General features: G+C 43.5%; 2 protein-coding genes across 4 annotated transcripts in view; both read left to right on the top strand.

Moving 5' to 3' along the window:
* The first annotated feature begins 50 nt into the window (after positions 1-50).
* LOC132467515 (uncharacterized) lies at positions 51-14,967 on the top strand. Its single transcript, XM_060064849.1, has 23 exons — positions 51-305; positions 579-780; positions 2,272-2,452; positions 2,560-2,685; positions 3,381-3,568; positions 5,054-5,204; positions 5,560-5,675; positions 5,811-5,886; positions 6,002-6,130; positions 6,304-6,378; positions 6,566-7,404; positions 9,468-9,680; positions 10,515-10,695; positions 11,161-11,295; positions 11,821-12,026; positions 12,491-12,638; positions 12,874-12,992; positions 13,085-13,163; positions 13,245-13,379; positions 13,487-13,561; positions 13,978-14,180; positions 14,286-14,503; positions 14,593-14,967. The coding sequence occupies exons 1-23, from the start codon at positions 292-294 to the stop codon at positions 14,945-14,947; spliced, it is 4,164 nt and encodes a 1,387-aa protein (XP_059920832.1). The 5' UTR covers positions 51-291; the 3' UTR covers positions 14,948-14,967.
* Positions 14,968-16,892: 1,925 nt separating this feature from the next.
* The window catches only part of rprd2b (regulation of nuclear pre-mRNA domain containing 2b), a 32,302-nt gene continuing 29,421 nt past the window's right edge, over positions 16,893-19,773 (top strand). For 2 of the 3 annotated variants that reach the window (XR_009528043.1, XM_060065038.1), the window contains exon 1: positions 16,893-17,211. Coding sequence is in view for 2 of the 3 variants with exons in the window: in XM_060065038.1 (XP_059921021.1) it covers positions 17,016-17,211 (196 nt within the window). In the remaining variant the exon portion in view is untranslated. The remainder of the gene's footprint in view (positions 17,212-19,773) is intronic. The other variant, XM_060065039.1, reaches the window with a different exon arrangement.

Here is a 19,773-nt window from a genome sequence, read left to right as displayed (position 1 = left end):
GTCCTGTTGTACATGGATCAGAGAGCAGACCCAGAACAATTCCCATGTTACCTAGGTTAGGAGAGAACACAGAAGGGCTGCCTTATTTCAACTGTCCAACAGTCTACCACATCCATCATAAAACAAGAGTACAAAAACAGACTGTTTTTCAGACTGCTGACACCTGACATTATATAATATTAATAGAAACGAAACCAAAGTGGGGCTTCTAGGAGAGGCAAGGGAAGTAAAACATTATAAAATAGGGAAGGTAGAGTGTGGAAGAGTTAGAGGAGATCGGGTCGAATCACCATGTTGAGATTAAGGTGGGTTCAATTATTACATCTCTTAACTGATATATATGATATAACAGCATAGTGCTATTGACAGGTAGCGAGATGGACCACTCGGAAAAGTAACAAATAATTTAGGGTCTTGGAAAATGACACATTCTGAGAAGGAGAAAATCCTTTCTTTGGTCACGTGTTACGTTTATGTACCAGTAATAATATTCTTACCTTTGTTCATCCTGCCAATTCCCACTTGGACGCAGTCGTCTCTTTAAGGATGTGTATCTCTCTGACCCCCCCCCCTACCAGCCTCTGCCTAGCCCTCCTGGCCTCCTGCGGGGCCAGCGATCCTCTGTCGGGCTGGGTCCAGTCCCCCGGCTTCCCCCGGGGCTACAAGCCCCTATCAAGGCTGGAGTGGAGACGGTGTGCCCCCAAAGCCCAGCAGCTCACCCTCAGCCTCACCCACCTGGACCTGGAGGACAGCCTGGACTGTGAGAACGATGCTTTGGAGGTCAGTCCCCACATATTTATATCTCTTTTAAATGTGTATCGTGTTGAGGATTGAGAAATATGAAGTCATGAACAGACAACGGTTAAATGTATTTGATCGTATAAAAGGCTAAAATGGTGTAGCAGTGCCCTTAAGTTGTCATGTTAGTTTGGCATGACAGTTATTGACATTTGGGTTTACTTCCTAAAGTAATTCATGTCTTAATTATTTTTTTTAAACGTGCTGGAGAAGAGACTTCCCTTCATCAGCTAAATATTATTCAGAATAATTCAAACGATTCCAGTTTTAAATCTAAGAAAATTCCTTCAGCTTATCCTGATACCATGATTTTCAGAATGTCCCGTTAAGATTTGGCAGTGATATTTCACAAACTTGGAATATACTATCTGATCACAAGGTTGTTTGCAACTTGCTGCACGTCGTTCACCTCCAGCTCCTTTCCTTCCTCAATCCCCATGGTCTGCCCTACATATGGCTCCCTTCAGATGGCCTCCCTCATGTCCTTCTTGAATGCCTGTGTATAGAGAATTCGTGTGGAAGCAGATTGAATCCTCATGTATAGAGAATTCATGAGGAAGTAATTTGAATCCTTGTGTATAGAGAATGCTTCTCATGAGGAAGTAATTTGAATCTCCATACAGGGAATGGTCTGCTGCATATGAGGAAGCAGTTTGAATCCCCATATAGGGAATAGTCTACTGCTCATGACTTAGCAGTTTGAATCCCCATATAGGGAATGGCCTACTGCCCACGAGGAAGCAGTTTGCTCAATTCTGGTATTGGGTGGCTGGCCAATCATTCAGGACATTGAATGGGTCTATTGCAACGGTGTCAATTTCTTAAAAATAAATATCAGGCTTTATGTGCGACCAGTCTGCATGTTCATCGTTTCATAAGGTGGACGATACAGCATAAAACTAAGACGGAAATAATGGCAAAATCTAACTTGTTTGTTGTAACATTCAATAATAAATTGTTAAAAAAGTACATAGTTATTCTGTGTGATGATCCAATGATGTGGCGAGAAAACCTGTTTTGTGAACTTCAAGTTATAAGCTAGCCTACAATAGATAAGCATAACTATTAATTGATATACTTTTATGTGAAAAGCATTTCATTAAAAGACTTGTGAGGATGTCAAAATAATTACCATTTCAACATCACAGTAGTGTCACGCCCTATGATTTTAGAATTTCGGATCAAATATATTTTATCTGATATACCGAAATTCCTCAGAAATAACTCAACTCATTGTATGCCTTGACAAACAAAGTAGTAGACTCCAAAACAATAGTAGACTCACAAACAGGCATCTACGTTCTCTAAATAGTGTATAGAGTGTTGCACTTTTACAAACGTATCTACCTGGTTATCTATGTCACAGTTGATTCGCTTTGTTATGTTTGCTTTAAAATGGTGAGAACACGACTATTTGTATATGACCCTCGAAGGAATCGCTGATCCCTCCCCCTCGACATATGGTCCATCTAGATCTATTCAGACGGACAGAAGATCGCCAGTCTCTGTGGCCGAAAGCCACTGGAAGAGCTGCAGTCCAGCGTGAGCCCCGACCTCAGGTCCTCGGCCGGGGGCTGCCTCTCCCTGACCTTTCGTTCCGACTTCTCCAACCCGGAGAGACACACCGGCTTCAGAGCCTTCTACACGGCCAAAGGTACGCAGACCACTGGGGTCCGAACATATCATAGAGGCCCTTATATATGTTTTGGTGTTGGGTGTGATATCGTATGCCTTTATCATGCCTTTCCCCCCCCCCCCCAGATTTCGATGAATGCGAGCATCCATCAGGCCAAGAGTGTAGCCACTTCTGTCACAACTTTGTAGGAGGCTACTACTGTTCCTGTCGCCTTGGTTACATTCTGGATGAGGACCAGCACACATGCACTGGTAAGCTTCTGGTTATGGCGACTGAGGGATGCTTAGAAGACCTGGCTGCTGCTCCAGTACTGGGAGGGTGGTGTGGATGGGAAGGGGAAATGGATGTGAAACTTGACCACTGAGGTTAGGGTCGGACTAGGTTCTTATTATTTGGTTATAGTTATGAGCAATTATTTGGTTTAGCTTTAATGTATCTTCAAATCATTTTATTTTAAGTTCAAGTTCAAGATTCCTTATCGTCCCTTAACAGGGAAATTGGACAGCACCCACAAAAACAATACAATAAAATACAGAGTCCCGAGAAAGGACGTTCAGAGCAGCAGTGACTTTGTCAAGGCCTGTTTATTATAACGACTGTGCCTCTTCTAAGGAGTTATGAGTTATGAGCTGAGACATTTAGACATGGTGTTTATAAAAGTGTGTGGTACTTAAAAGGTTAATTAAAGAAGTAGTGAAACCTAAAGGGACAAAGTAAAGGAGGAAGAACACCAAGGAAAAGAGGTAATGAAAATAGTGGAAATCCCATGATAAAGTTACAGTGCACATGAACCCAAAGTTTCATGACAAGCGTTGTCAGTTGTAATTTGTGATGAATTATGGTGAACCTGCTGCTGCCACCTCCTGTCCCCCCTCCTCCTTCCTCTCCTCCTCCTCCTTCTCCTACCCCTCTTCCCTCCCCCTCCTCCTCCCTCCCTCCCCCCCAGTGAGGTGCAGCCAGGATCTGTCCGGGTCCCTGAAGGGCCGGATCTCCAGTCCGTTCCGTCCGTACCCGGACAACAGCCGCTGCCGGTACACCCTGTCCGTGGAGCCCCACCTCCAGCTGCAGCTGGACTTCTCCGCTGCCTTCGACGTTGAGCAGGGTCCTGATGGGGCCTGCAGGGACTCACTGACCGTAGGGCCCCCCACCCACCAGTCTCTGTTTCTTCTGAAACCCTTCAGAAGGGTCTCTGTAGAGCTGTGTTACACAGGGGGCATGTGGCCCATGGCATAAGTCCTAAAAAAGAAAATAAATACAATTTAAAAAATATATATTAACTGTTCATACAGTGTTTGATAAAGGTTGATACACAGTTTTCTCACAATTATGAACAATTTGAAGAGTGTGAAATGCACACGAAATAAATGTGGTCCAATTAATTATTTAATCAATGCCTTGCTCACCGGTTAGTATGACCGTGAGCAACGGAGACTGGTGTTGTGTGTTCAGACTAGTGGCGGAGCTACATTTTCCGTGGGGTGGCCAGAGTGAGACCAGAGATCATTTTGGGGTGGCACATAAATCTAAATATGATATAAGGCATCTTGCAATTTAGTGAATATTTAAGGCATGTACACAGTGTAACTCTACATCATAATATTTATTCAGACAATTGTGTAATTGACCTTACACTTACTTTTTTCGCAGTTACCTTTGAGTTTTTTTTTTCTTATCAAATAACATCATCAGAGACTCAGAGACAGTGTAATATTTCTTGTTCTTCTTAAAAAGAAGGCCAATAAGAATTGAATTCTGACTCATTTTAAATGAAACATTTCTAAAGACCTTGTGTGAATAGATTGAACTCAGATTCTAAGACAACAAGTGCAGGTTGGTCTAAGCTTTTCAGGTCTGTTTAAAGAAAAACAGTAACTCGACCTTCTGATCTGACATTGTAAAAGTAAAAAGTCAAAAATGCAGTTCATTTATCAGAAAATAAATGACACATTTGCAAAAACATCCTTTTTTTTTTACTTTTGAATCCCTGCCTCTAAAATATACAAAATAAATTAACTTGCCATAGATTCATCTTACAACAGCCGTCTTCTGCTATTATTGTGGTTTGTAGCAAAGCGATTCACAAAATCACCAAAATCCAGGGTTTTTGCTCGTCTTGACACTACTGTTTAGACTCCTAGAGTGCTGACTCGATGGTCGCCATGGTAGATTGTAGGTAGGTCTTGACCGGTTTGAATGTGGAAATGCTTCGTTAACAGGTAGCTGTACTCACAGGTTTGGCAATGGTCCCTTTGCATAACTTGAACACCTCAAGGAATATTGAATGGTAATGATATTTGTGAGTTCCACAATATTAGAGGGCATCTCTTCACCAGATGTGGACATAAGAACCAGACCTAAATGTATAAAGCCTCTTCAAAAATGCAAAATTATATATATAAAATAAAAAAAAAATCCACCAAAATGCTTTTTTTTTTTGAGGATTAGCATTTTCAACCCTTGTCGCAAATACAACAAGGGTGGCCAATGGAGAGGCCGGGTTTCAGTCTAGGGTGGCCCCGGCCACCCCTGGTCACCCCCTAGATCCACAACTGGTTCAGACCAGTCCCATTTGTCCAGTCAATTTTGATTTCAGTTGGTTTCTTTGTTTCTTGCTGGCAGGTTGAGACTCGTTCTGGGATGCTGGGACCATTCTGTGGTGCAGTGCCTCCTCCCAGTCCCTTACTCACACACTCAAACCACGTCGTCATTCATTTCAACTCAGACAACTACGGCTCCAACAATGGGTTCACTCTCTTCTACAGGACCAAAGGTACAACAGCACACGACTTTTGTACTGCTGGTAACCGGAAGGTTGCTAGTTGTGTCCCTGAGCAAGGCACCTCACCCTAACTGCTCCTGAGGATCTGGCTGTCGCCTTGCATGGTTGACTCCGCCATCGGTGTATGAATGTGTGCATGAATGGGTGAATGTTAGGCAACATTGTGAAGCGCTTTGAGTGGTGGTTTGAAAAGCGGGGTATAAATACAGTCCATTTACCATTTAGTCATACGTTTTGAATATTTTGGTGGTGGTTTTATGGACAACTCTTGAATGCACTGAATAAGCTCAGGAGTAAATCAACTAGGATGGAAAATATTAAAATATGCTTTCATTATCATTTGCAGGCCAGACTTGTTTAGGAACAGTCACCCCCGATTCTACAGTCACCCCCATGCGTCAGGAGTATCACTATGGCGACAGAGTGACTGTCACCTGTGTCATAGGTCGTCGAGCAAATACAGTGAGTGTGCAGAGACTACATACTGTACATGCATGTCCCCATTAAGACAAACAAGTGTTTTGTAATGCATGGCACAGTGAATAGATCTGAACCCCGTAGCATTGGCCTAACTCTGATCTGTTTCCATGTGGTCAGCCTGAGGAATCTCTCTCGCATTATGTTACAACGTGCCAGAAAACGGGCACATGGAGTCCATCCTACACCTGTGACTGTGAGTTAACTGACCTTCCCATTGTGGAAGAAGCCCTCAGAACTCTTTCACAATTTATCTGTAAATAATCTCTGTACTTTATTTCATTGTACTTATGCTGTACTTCCCTCTACAGTTTTGACCTGTGACCTCCCAGACATCGGCCAGGATGTCCTTCAACTCAAACCCAATCAAATAAGCACTTTGTTTGGCGATCAGATTCAGTTTGAGTGCAGTTCCAGCTACTACAATCTGGAAGGCTCTGGTAAGCAGCACAAACACACGCTGGGTGATGTTCAGTGAAAATCAATTCCACGTGACCAGTGACCAAACATAGCCAGCACACTTCCAACGCTTGGCGGCGCCGCTAGTTGTCAAACGGCCACGAGAGCCCGTGCATGCGTGCCAATAGCTTGTGATGCGCTCTGCTCCCCTCAGACACGTACACATGCGATGCCAGTGGCGAGTGGGTATCACTGGACGGGAGGAAGACGCTGCCAAGATGCACTGAGGGTACTGCTCAAATAGCAATCACAACACATGATATTACCTTATCTATTATTCTATTGGTATGACTTTATATATATAATTGTTATATATGTCTATTTTATATGATTTCTGATGACCTCACACACTCATATATATTTATATATTAAATACAAATTGATATATTAAATACATATGTATCTGTGTGTTACAGTGTGTGGAAAGACTGCAGATGCTAGTTCGGTTACTGGCAGGATTCTGGGGGGTAAAATGGCCAAAGACGGGGAGATCCCATGGCAGCTCTCGGTGAAGGGCCGCGGGATCGCGGGGGCCTCTCTGATCGGGGACCGCTGGGCCCTGACGGCGGCCCACGTGGTGGACAAGAATGATGCTTTGACACTGTACGGCGGGGTGTTCAACCTGGCACAGACCCACCCCGGCGTCAGAACCAATAACCTCCCCCAAGGTGAACCCCTGCCGGTGGATTACAACCACGTCATCGTTCATCCCGGCTACACCAAGAACGTCCTCAGCAGCAAACGCCTCAACTTTGACAATGACATCGCTCTGATCCGGCTGGCCTCCCGGGCGCCGTTGGGGCCGCGCCTGACACCCATATGTCTGCCTGAAGCCCAGGGGCCATTGATGGACGGCATGCTGGGCTCTGTAGCGGGTTGGGGAAAGACGGATAATAGAAGCATCAGTCAAATACTGAGACACGCTCCCATCTCAGTGATGTCCTCTGCTGTCTGTAGGGACACTCCTCGAATTGGGGAAGACTCCATGCTTTTCACTCAGAACATGTTCTGTGCCGGAGCGCGAAACAAGGACAGTTGCACTGGGGATAGTGGGGGCCCGTTCTTTGTGCCGAGTTTGGGTGAGGGGAACAAAGGTGAGGCAGGGCCGTATCGGATTGAAGGCATTGTTTCATGGGGAGCTAATTGTGGGGACCGGCAATTCAAAGGTTATTATACTGCGGTGAGGAATTATGTGGGCTGGATCCGCGAGACAATGCAGAAAGTAGAGGATGAAGAAAGGAAGAATATGAAGAAGTGATTTGCACTTCATAATTTCAATGCAACGGTATTAATTATGTATTTCACGCCTTACTTTTTGTTTTTATCCATTAATCAAACAATTTTTAAACGATAGGCCTATAGTGTTTTTGTGTGTTAGCCTATGTATCTTTAACTAAAATAAATAAATCCCCATGTGCTGCAAACAAGTTTTCTATTGCTTATCTATTAGCCTGGCTATTGCCAGACAAAGCTCAATCGTAGATTGCACGTTGGACTCGGGAAGCTGCTTTCATTTTCTACAGCACGAGGTGTGATCAATGGGCCTAGTTCAAATGACTCTGTACGCAATTGGCTGCATGCCGTCGCTTCCCTGTCGTCATTGTGTTAAACCAACCAATAGCGGGCCACCGGGGCTAGCGGCCCATTGGGTCTCTGGTTCAATGGCGTTTACTTTGGACCCCTGCTGGATTTAGGAATGACAGCTCCCTCTGCTGGCGGTTAGAGGGGAGAGAAAAAAAACTAAATGGAAATGCCAGCCTAAATTGACCCAAAAGTATAAGGTAGGCAGGCTACGAGGTAACTAGATTTTCTTGGATTTTATTTACAAAATTATCAAATAGTCAAAAATATATGTATGGGTAAGAAAAAAAACAAGCCCAAGCGATTAACAAAATAACTACAAAAATATACAGCGAACTCAATAAACATTATAATTTAATCATTTTTTAATATCAATAAACTGCATGTTTAACATATATCCCAACTTCCGCAGCAGTGTTCACCTTGATTAATCTTGATTGATCAGATCAATCAAATCAAACTAAACAAAAAGGTTCAAAGCATAATAAAAAAAACAATCAGAATAGAAACAAACGACCAGAAGCACACAACCCAAAACAACCTCCACATCCCTCTGTCTCACTGTGCCTCCACACATCCAGCACATGTCTATTCAATACGTGGTTTTAAACATTTGTTTAAACTTATTTAAGGTTCCACACGGTTTCATTTCCTCACTGCAGCTGATCCATAAATCCATAAATCTTTGCGCATGACTTCGACTATTTTGAAGTCACCAAATCTTGAAATGTAAGTGCTTTTAATTAGCCTATATCAAGAGTGGGTTTGTTGGTTCTCCATAGGTAGTCAGAGGCTGTCATAACATCCACAGTGTTGTAGGCCTACTTCCAATCCGAAAGGTCCTGGGTTTGATCCGCAATCGATCCCTCTGCCTACCTGTAGGGATCCTTGAGCTGAGCAGTTGCTGAATAGTAAATACATGGTCAATAATAGGTTAGACTACACACGGAACCAAGCTGTGAGAGAGACTTAACGAATAGTTTGGCACATGCTTGCATATCTTCTGTCTGAGGAGACGGGTTAATTTACCCAAATAATTATGACATAAGGAACTATCTGGTGCCTTTCTCATCAAATCATACCCTGTTATAACCATCAAAAGGTGAATATCAGCTCTTGTATTGCATCACAGACGCCCTCCAGGCTCAGCCTTTATCCAACTGGAGGTCCAAAGATTATGTTTGATTAAAGATGAGATTTATACGGGAAAACACTTGTTTTTTACCAGAATTGACAAGCAAACAACAGGTCTTGCAATCAGCTTTATTTCAACTATTGGAATTTAGATATGGGCAGACCAAACTGGATCTTTTGGTATGTAATATTCTGTCTTATTTTAATAATAATAAAAAATTGCTGAAATGTACTTTACTTGGAGGATAATATTCCAAAATATAAATGACGATTCCACTGTTAACACTGGGAAGCACATTACTGTAAATATTTGTAGGCCTATGCTAAGCAAATTTTATAAGCAATATTGTGAATACATTCATTGATGTAAAGTACCCACAACGAAAACAATAGAGTAATAGGAACGCACATAAATGCATCCGTTTGTTTGTTCAATTCTAATGGAACAAACAATTTAACGCAAAAAGACAAACAGATCGAACTGTATGTATGTGTTTCTGTGTGTGTGTGTTTCTGTTTGTGTGTTTCTGTTTTTGTGTGTTTGTGTGTGTGTGTGTGGTTCTGTTTGTGTGTGTGTGTACGTGTTTCTGTTTGTGTCCCAGGCTGCTCTGTGTGTTGGGGTGTGAGTGTGTGCCTGTGGCGGATGTCGTGTGGCCCAACCACGGGATGATCCAATCCCCCGACTTCCCTCAGCCGTACGGCCCAGACCTGCTAAAGCGCTGGGACCTCCGTGTTGCCGACGGTTACCAGATCCAGCTCACCTTCACACACATGGACATAGAGCCTACTCAAGACTGCAGTTACGATGCTCTAGTGGTCAGTACACAATAGCACTCACATTTACCACAGAGGGTGGGCTTCTAGGTTCAGGAAGACCTCCCAGTAAGGTGTAAGCCATCATTTTATTGATGCAGCATCAGGTTATTATCCAAGGAAGCTAGCACTCCAAGAATCAACATACAAGGGTTTTGTCTTGGTGCAGTGCTCTGTAAAGGACTCTCCCTACACAAACATAACTCATACACAAACACAAAAATCAGCATCCTTACGACTGTATACTATACTATCCTAAACTAAGATCATTCAATACTATACAATACCATTGCTACTACCATACTATACTATGCATATACTCTATGTAATACTATTACATAGCCCATACCAAACCACAACTATTCTATGTAACCTATGCCATATATACCATACCATTTGTTCAGAAAATAATCCTGCATCACAAATTCGGCAGACAATCAGACATGTCTGCCGAACTTGTGACAATGAGACAGACATTCAATCACAAAGTGTGTACCTGACATATAACATACACAGTAACCCATTAAAAAATATATAGTCCTTCACCTGGATGGGTTCTAATCCCAGAGATTCATCAAATACCCGTTTCACAGAGGTCCCATCAGAGGACAAATACAATAGTGTCGCTCAGAACAGTGATTAGTTGTCTTCTCTTTTGATGTACCAGGGAAAGAAAAGTAGACTAAACTATTGATGACATCAACCACTGACCGTGGGCCGTTTGGCCTGGTGCATGAAAGTAGCAGACCCATAATTACTTAAATTACTAAATATAATAATGAAACCAGTTAGTAAGTATGGGGGTGTGTGTTCCTTCTTCTCCCTCCGATCTCCCAGCTTCTCTCGGATGATAAAAAGTTGTTGGGGAAGTTCTGTGGCCAGGAGGATTCCCCCGATGGGAATCATCCCGGCAACCAGCACATCCTGTCACCTGGCAACAAGATGTCCCTGGTGTTCCAAACGGACAACACTAACTCTGAGCCGCACATCGGCTTCTCGGCTCACTACCAGGCCATGGGTTAGCTCTCAGTCCAGCCGTCGTTTTGCTATAACCCCACTACTAGTCTCCTAACACAGACCAGTGGCTTCACTTTTTTAACTTACACTTCCTGTTAGCCGTACTGTACTTTAGGTAGCCAAATAGGAGTCCCCGGATCAACAAATCCAGAACACGTAACCCCTGCTCTGGGCTCTACGTCACGAGGGTCTCGATGGGCCCTCTCACAGTAGGAGAAACAGGGGTGTAGCTCATAACATGATTATGGGTCCTTTCCATTTTGGTTTGTCACTGAACCAGCATAGAAACCACTAGTTGGCTTAACAGTCATTGACCATACTGGTGCTGGTACATAAATAAGACAGTTTTGGGGACATGAGGTAACTTGCTTTAAGTGCTCTGATACTTAATACCCTTTTATTGAGAGACTACCCCACTACTGTCGCCACCTCCAACACCCTCCCCCTCCCACCCTCTTCTCACCAGACAACGATGAGTGTGCACTACTGGATCCGGACTCAGAGCCACTCTGCTCCCAAATCTGTCACAACACCCTGGGCTCGTACCTCTGCTCCTGTCACCATGGCTTCGAGCTACGCCCAGACCAACACACCTGTATGGGTGAGTGCAATGTCTCAGGAAATGGATTGAATTGTTTTTTTCACGGCATATCCACCAAGTATCAGCAGGTTTTTCCATGAGGAGGTAACTTGATTTGGGATTTGAGATTAGAATGTTATTAAACTACGTTGTTTCATCTCCACTAATCAACGGCGGAACAATGTGTGACTCCAGAGTGACATGTGTTCATGGTTATTACATCATTTAAAAACCTTGGGATTCCGTATTATTTTGTGATTTATTGTTAGACGGGTTGCTACATATTTGATGAGTTTAAGTGTGAGTCAAATAAATGATTTAAATCCCTTTTAGAATAACTTTTCTCTGAACTAAATATTTATTTTCACAACCATCAGCAGTGTCAGGAATATGTTCTTGTCTAAATGCTAATATAAGTGTAATAACAAAGAATGGCAGTGTTTATTGCTTCTTCTACGTATCTTCTATTCTTTGTTTTACTATTGGTTAGCAGCTGTCACCAGTGTGTTTGTGCGTGTTGCTCAAACACTGACCCTCTGCCCCCAGCCTCCTGCGTCGGGGGAGTATTTTCCGAACTCACGGGTCATCTGTCCAGCCCGGGGTTCCCCGACGCCTCCCTCCGTAAACTGGACTGCCGGTACCTCATCTCAGTGGAGCCCGGCTTCACCGTCACCCTGAACTTCACCTCCACCTTTCACATCGAGAGCGTCGAGGGGGAGGAGGGCTCGAGCTGCTTGTACCATTGGTTAGAGGTAAACGGACACGCCGTCTTGGACGGCGAGGAGGTCCTAGCCTTTATGTTAAGTTCAAGTGTATTGGTCCCATGCCTGAGTCGTAGCAGGTACAACTGGCAGCGCAATGCTGTCTTCACCTTCTCTCCCTTCAAATTAATGTGAAGAGTAAGAAAACAGAGTACAACCGGGACACACAATACAATACAGAGTATACATGAAAAAAAAATGACAAATATAATATTTGATTACAGTAAGAAAATTGTTGAAATTGGATACTTATTAATGGGAATGATGTGAGGGTGTATTGATGTATTACCATTTGCAATACTGCATATACGTATATATATATATATATAAATGTATACGTGTGAGTATATGTTTATTATTGCGATGTTGTGATAGTCTGAGGTAGTCTGTTGATAGTGATAGTCTATCTGATAGTCAGAGACCTTGTGTTTTCTCCTGCCTCCGGTCTGATACAGGTGACGGTCCAGGACCAGCAGCCTGTGCGGCTGTGTGGGGATCAGAGTCCAGGACTCATGGTCACCAACTCAAACAACGTCACTCTGGACTTCCACACAGACTCGGAGGGAGTGAGCGATGGCTGGAGCCTGCACTACAGCACCGAGAGTGAGTTAGAGGGAAGAAAAGAGGGAGGGAGGGAGGGAGGGAGGGAGGGAGGGAGGGCGGGCGGGCGGGCACAGACTGGGAAGGAAGAAAGGAATTCAGAAAGGAACGAAGTAAGGAACGAAGGAATGAATGACAAAGACGAAAAAACATGTGAACGCAAATAGCAATTTCCGGAAGCCAAGCATGAGTTGACCTGGTCGATTGTAGAAATAAAATGTGTTGGTGTGTTCCTCAGGGGTGAGCTGTCCGTCTCCGGGTAGCTTGACCCACGGCAGGGTAACACCGGCCTTCAACCAGTACCTCTACAAAGACTACATCCACATCCGCTGTGACCAGGGATACAAACTAATGATGGTAAAAAAAATAACAACATTACGCTGAATTTGGGTCCTTTCTCCGATATTCCAACGCTTTCCTACATTTTCTGTCTCTCTAACGTCTGTTAGTACGGTCGAGAGATAGACAGCTCAGTTATCCGGTGTCAGAGCAATGGACAGTGGCACCTCCCTCTCCCCGAGTGCCAGAGTAAGTTCAACTGACGCAATAAAGCTGCCATCGCCCTTTGTTATGAAAACGTTGGTTATGAATTTGCTTTATCTCTGACAGTCATCGATTGTGGGAAGCCTGAAGAGTTGCTGAATGGCGGAATCAAATATCTATCTGGCTCGGACTATCAGCACCTCTCTGTGATCCAGTACCACTGTAATGAGCCTTATTACAATCTGGTGGGAGGAGTGGAAGGTGAGGCGTGGATCTCCTCAACCACTATAAACCAAACCAAGGTAGAGTTTGGTGTTTTAATGGATTTCAGTGTCATTATTTTATTAATGTCCCCATCTCTTCTCTAGTGAGTTTTACATGTACAGCAGACAGAAAGTGGCGCGACAACAATGATGTCCCTGTAGTTCCAGTTTGTCTACCAGGTAATTTAGCATTTAGGTGGCACTTAATTATGTAACGTAATGCAGGCTACTCTATCGACGATAGAATGTTGTCTATAGAGTTTTCACCATCGAGGCCCGTGCCTACCAGGTAATATAACCTCCTCTAGCTCCAGAGGCCCTTAGTAACGTTTCACTTTGTGTTTAAAATCCGTCAAGGGGTCCCCAAACTTGTTCATCCTGTGACTCACCTCCTGTGCAGGTAGGCCTACTTTTGGCCCAGAATCACTCCGATAGTATTCCTCTTTGTCTTTAGTCGTGAACTAATAATCAAATTAGACAAGTTACGTAGACGCGTAACCTGATCCCCTGCCTGCTGACCCTCTTATGGGTCGCGACTCACCGTTTGAACAGTTCTCTGCAAACAGTCTTGCACATTTGTATACTTCTCTGTTTAGTTTGTGGGAAGCCGACCGCGCGGGCGGGTCAGGCTGGGAGGATCCTCGGGGGCAAGTTGGCTCTCCCCGACACTTTCCCTTGGCAAGTGCTGCTGAACGTCAACGGACGGGGAGGGGGCATCGTGATCGGGGACCGATGGGTAATGACAGTAGCGCATAACCTCGTTCACAACGGCGTACAAGTAAACAAAGATCAAGTTATAGTAAGTGGATTGGGATTGCACCCTATTGATTCCATTAACTGCGTCCTACTGGTATGGATCCCATTCTCTTCCTTGATTCATTTCCTATTTTGTTTTGGTTTCCAGGTTCGGGGAGGACACATTGATGTTAATGAATTGATAGATAGAGCAGCAGCGAGTGTCGCCTCTCTCCATGTCCATCCTGGTTACGACAACCCAAATCACATCAACTATGATAATGACATTGCCTTGATCAGACTGCAAAATCGGATAACGTTTAATTCCTCAATTATGCCGATCTGCTTGCCACCAGATGGCGCCACTTACGTAGACGGCGTTATGGGGTAAAACAATGCATGCATGTCTTGACTTCATTTTGGAAGTTCAACATTTGAACACATCAAATAATTGTTTTACTTATTTATTTTCCCAGACTAGTCTCGGGCTTTGGGGTTTCACAGAAAGACGGAACATCCATCCTCAGCAACAAGCTGATGTTTTTCAGTACTCCCGTCGTCAACCAGCAGACGTGCATCCGATCGCTGGCAGGTGAGAGCCAACGGCTGACGGACAACATGATCTGTGCGGGTTTGCCCGACGGCAAGAGCGATGCGTGCCAGGGAGACAGCGGCAGCGCGCTGGCCATCAGCCAGGGGGACATCTACACCGCCGCGGGCATCGTCAGCTGGGGCATCGACTGCAACACCCGCGGGAAATACGGAGTCTACACCAGAGTGGTCAACTATCTGGACTGGATCAAAAAGACCATGGACGACAACGACATATAATAAAGCATGTCTTGCTCTGATGTTTTCTGTGGTGTTAGTTTGTCCTCGTGTGTATAAAAAGAGTTCTGTATTAAGTATAAAGCAGTGAGAGACGTAGAAGATTCATAGCTTGCTTTTAATCCACTTCCGTGTATGTTCTTCCTCTTCTTCTTCTTTTATTTAGGCAGACTTGACGCAGCTATGGCGTATTACTGCCCCCCACTGTTTGTTATTTCCCCCTAAACTTTAAATCCTTTTATATACTCCAATGATGTGAAGGTAGTCCATCAATTCCTTTGTTTTATCCACTGAATCCAAATTTAAAAGGGTGCGCATATTAAAAACTGATTACCCAGCTGATCCAAGCCTCCGGTACAGAGTCCTCCTTTGCCTGGAATAGCGCCCCCAATGGAGAAGTACTGGTACATGTTTTACAGTCACTCTTTCTCCACACTCACACCTGCCATCTGGGTGTTTGCCAATCAGAGCCAGCCCACTACTCAGCCCACAGTGTCTAAGCCTCAGTCTTGTGATTGCTACATCATCTTTTTTTATGCACCTAAAAGTGCAACTATCTTTATTTACATTTTCCTGTATGGAAAAGTACGCCCTTCCCTTCCTTTCCTTCTCCCAAGATTTTTGCCACCTTTCTTTTAGAGCCCTGTTTATTTTTTCCATGTACTCGGGTGCCCCATATTGCAAATGAATTTGCACTGTTTCCTCCTTCACCGCCTTCTTTGCCTCCTCATCCGCCTCCTCGTTCCCTTTAACACCCACATGAGCCGGCACCCAGAGAAACCACCTCCCTCCCCGACTTGTATATTCTGAACACAGACTGTAGTATTTCCACAATTATATCCGGTCTGGACTTTGATCTTCCTTCTTTTATTGAAATTAAAGCTGCAGCTGAATCACTACATATTATTGAATACCCCTGTTTATTATCCTCCACCCATCGTAAGGCCCATAAGACCGCCACCATCTCTGCTGTGAATGCTGACATATGATCTGAGATTCTATACCCTATTCTGTACCCGATTTCAGGAATGCTAATACCCACTGCTACTTTACCACTCTCATGCTCCTTTGACCCATCAGTATAAATGAGTAGATGGTCTCCCCATACTTGTTGCTGCCAGACTTCTATCTCTTTTACTACACCCTCTGACATCCTTGATTTGCTTATACTCATAAACTTTAGGTCAACACTGGGATCTGGGATCAGCCATGACGGAGCAACTGAGCGACACACTGGGGGACAAACACTAACATCCCTAATACCAATTTCCTGCGCCACAGATTTAAGGTTTGCTGCAAAGTTAGTTTTAGTTTTTCTTATTCCCATAAGAAAACTATGGGAATAAAGAAAAAAAAAAAACTATGTGATGACAAAAAATAACTATGTGATGACACAGATTCTCTGGTTCGATTGTCCGCGTTCGGTATTCAGGAACACACCATCAGTGTGGACAGGGCCTTAGAATTCTGTCTTTAAAATTAGAGCTGTTTTTATTCTGAGTTTAAACTCAGAATTCTGAGATTAAACTCAGAACTCCCAAAATAATAATCACATGTGGCCCTAATCCTCTTTCGTTGATTTAAAAATCAGAATAAAAAAGAAATACACGTGATTATTAAAAAGAGTTCTGAGAAAAAAACCACAAAATCACATTCCGTAGATTGCTTTAATTTAGTTTTTAAATTCATAAAGATAAATATAGAAATAAAAACATATAATTGTTATCAAGGTGAGTGAGTTAGTTTGGTTTATTGATTCTGGTTTGTGTTTTTTTTTTTAACGACAAGTAGTCTCAGCAGGCTCCATGATACATCATACTCCCGTTCAGACGGTGGTGGTAATGCACCGGTCGTTCTGCTCGTCAGAAGCGCGGTCTTAGAAGACACAGAAGAAGAAGAAGTAGAAGGGGAGGCGTGCAACATGGCGTGCAACCGCAGACAGTGTTGCCAGATTGGGCGGGAAATCTGGCCCAATCTGGCAACACTGGCTGCAGCGCGTGCACCCGTTGGTGCCTCGGTTGGTCTCTTGAACATCGCGAGGAGCGGATGACCTGCAGAGACAAACACAAAGATGGCGGCCGGTTCTGGAGCTGCAAGCGGCCATGGGGCTCGCACCTCCACGGCTGCTTTGGAAGCGTCTCTGGACCGTCGTTTTCAAGGAGTATCAAACACCATGGAGTCGATACAGGGGCTTTCAACATGGTGCATTGAGAACAAGAAATACCACACTCTAATTGTGCGGTACTGGATGAAGTGGCTGAAGAAATGTGAGTCGCAAGCTACGGCTAATTCCCTGCTAGCTAGCTAACGTTCGGCTGAAGCAAAACAAATAAAGCGTTGCTGATTTGATGTCCTTTGCACTTGTAAACCCTGATTTAGTACTGATATGTCTGCCCATTATGTCATCCAGCAATGACGACCCAAAAAATTAACTACCTCCATTGCGAGATAGTTGCAACGCTTAACTATTTGATTCCAGCAGTGCCCAATAAACCATTTAAGTTGTTAGGGAACTGCTACCCAGACTATTTACATCAGGGCCTCCGGGGCAGTCAGAGTGGTGAGGCGCTGGCAGGGCTTTTAGTGATACGATGCAAAACAAATACAAGGGCTTGTTTTCGAGGGTTGTGTTGCTGTAAAATCGTAAATCAACCTGTGTGTATTAATGTTTGCGTGTGTGTATTTATGTTTGCCTGTGTGTGTGTGTATTTTTGTATGCGTGTGTGTGTTTATGTGTGCGTGTGTGCGTGCATTTGTGTGTGCGTGTGTGCATTTGTGTGCGTGTGTGCATTTGTGTGCGTGTGTGCGTGTGTGCATTTATGTGTGCGTGTGCGTGTGTGTGCATTTATGTGTGCGTGTGTGTGCATTTGTGTGCGTGTGTGTATTTATGTTTGCGTGTGTGTGCATTGATGTTTGCGTGTGTGTGTGCATTGATGTTTGCGTGTGTGCATTGATGTTTGCGTGTGTGTATTTATGTTTGCGTGTGTGTATTTATGCTTGCGTGAATGTTTATGTTTGCGTGTGTGTATTTGCATGTGTGTGTTTGTGTGCATTTATGTTTGCGTGTGTATGTGTGTGTATATTTATGTTTGCGTGTGTTAGGGATTTTTTCATGGTCGAATAATCTGTGGGTGGTATGAATGAATATTCGATTATTCAATGTGTGCAGACATTCACAAAGGCAGTCATGGATCATCTGCAAGAAATCACTTCATATCTTAAACGTAAAAAAAACAACTATCTGCTAAGTAGTTCCAGTCGAATTGTCTGTTCAGCCTTCAAAACGAGAGCTGGTAAATTGTGAAAAATGCATTAAACTAATCAGAAAAGGTGGTCATATGCTATATAACCTATAGTATCTGTGGTATAAAGGCTGGGACGAATTCAAATTATAAGTATGTACCCTTTATGTTGAAATTATAGACTGTCGCAATTCCCATTGAAACAAATGGCGCTGTGAATCGGTCTTCAAAACGAGAGCTGGTAAATTGTGAAAAATGAATTAAACTGTAATCAGACAACGCAGATATATGCTCTAGTATCTGTGGTAGGAAGGCAGGGACGAATTTCAAATTATAAATATGTACAATGCATAACGTTAGCTCTCTGGCTCATAGCTGAGTGGACTAGAATACCTCCCGTTCTAACGCCTGAGGGTTTGACTAATACCTGGAACAATCATTATCCTCCCGTATGGTTCTTAATGATTGTTCCAGGTATTAGTCAAACCATCAGGCGTTATCAGGGAAACAAAGTTATGGCTTGTGAAAAACATTATATTTGGATTGTTAAACGCATGAAAATATAAGTGAATGGTCTTCATTTATTTTCTTTTGTAAGTGCATGGTATAAGCGGGATAATGCCCTTCGAAGTGTCCAACATTATTTCAGTCCATTAATTCTTGTTTATTTGAATGGGAAAGAATATTATCGGTCTAAATGTTAATAATCGGCTTTGACCCTCGGGAACGAATAATCAAAAATTCTGACCCATCCCTAGTGTGTGTGTGTGTATATTAGGGATGGGCATTCGATTAAGTAGTCTTAGTCGATCGTCGGGAGAATTAACGATCAATTAGTCAATTAATCGTTAATATTTTATATTACAATTAAGAAATATATATATTCAAAATGAAATAAATACAAATGCAGCGCGTTTTCCTCATTGGGATCTTAATTATTAGATGAACAACTCAGTTAAACCAGATCCGTTCAATAGTTATGCGCTACTCTGCTCTAAGCAATGGAGCATGCAGCTCGAAGCCGGTGCTCATAAACATTACAAAAAATAAACACAACCCTAGTTTCTTCCCAAAATAATAACAATAATAATATCAAAAAAACACTCATGTTATAACTTAACCAACCATTCTACAGATTTTTTGTTCAGAAAGATGAGCATGTTGACATGCTCTGGGGTCAGACGCGACCGCAGCCTGGTGACCGTCAGTTCAGCCGCCGAAAACACCCGCTCTGAGGGGACCGACGTTGCCGTGATGCACAAGTACCTCCGTGCTAACTTGGCAAGGCGGGGGAACAACTTTCCACAATCCAGGGGCTCAGAAAGTTCTATATTTCTGCTTCGATACTAACCTCGCCTTGAGTGGTAGGCCTATAGTGCTCCCCAAGAAGTCATTTTTTAAATCATAATGGTCCCACCACACCAGACTTCGCCGTGGCCTCGTCCCCTTCATGATTACATCGCCGTGTTCCAATATCCATACTATCCATACTTACTAGTCTAAGTTTGAGTACGTAGGGCGTTCCGATTCAGATCGGGCGAAAATAAGTGTACTGAAAACGGTCAAATCGCGAAGGTTGGCGATGTA

The sequence above is a fragment of the Gadus macrocephalus genome, chromosome 11 (genome assembly GCF_031168955.1).
Source record: "Gadus macrocephalus chromosome 11, ASM3116895v1".
Classification (NCBI taxonomy): Eukaryota; Metazoa; Chordata; class Actinopteri; order Gadiformes; family Gadidae; genus Gadus; species Gadus macrocephalus.
The sequence above is the reverse complement of the archived record's forward strand: the minus strand, read 5'-3'. Positions and strand labels throughout refer to the sequence as shown.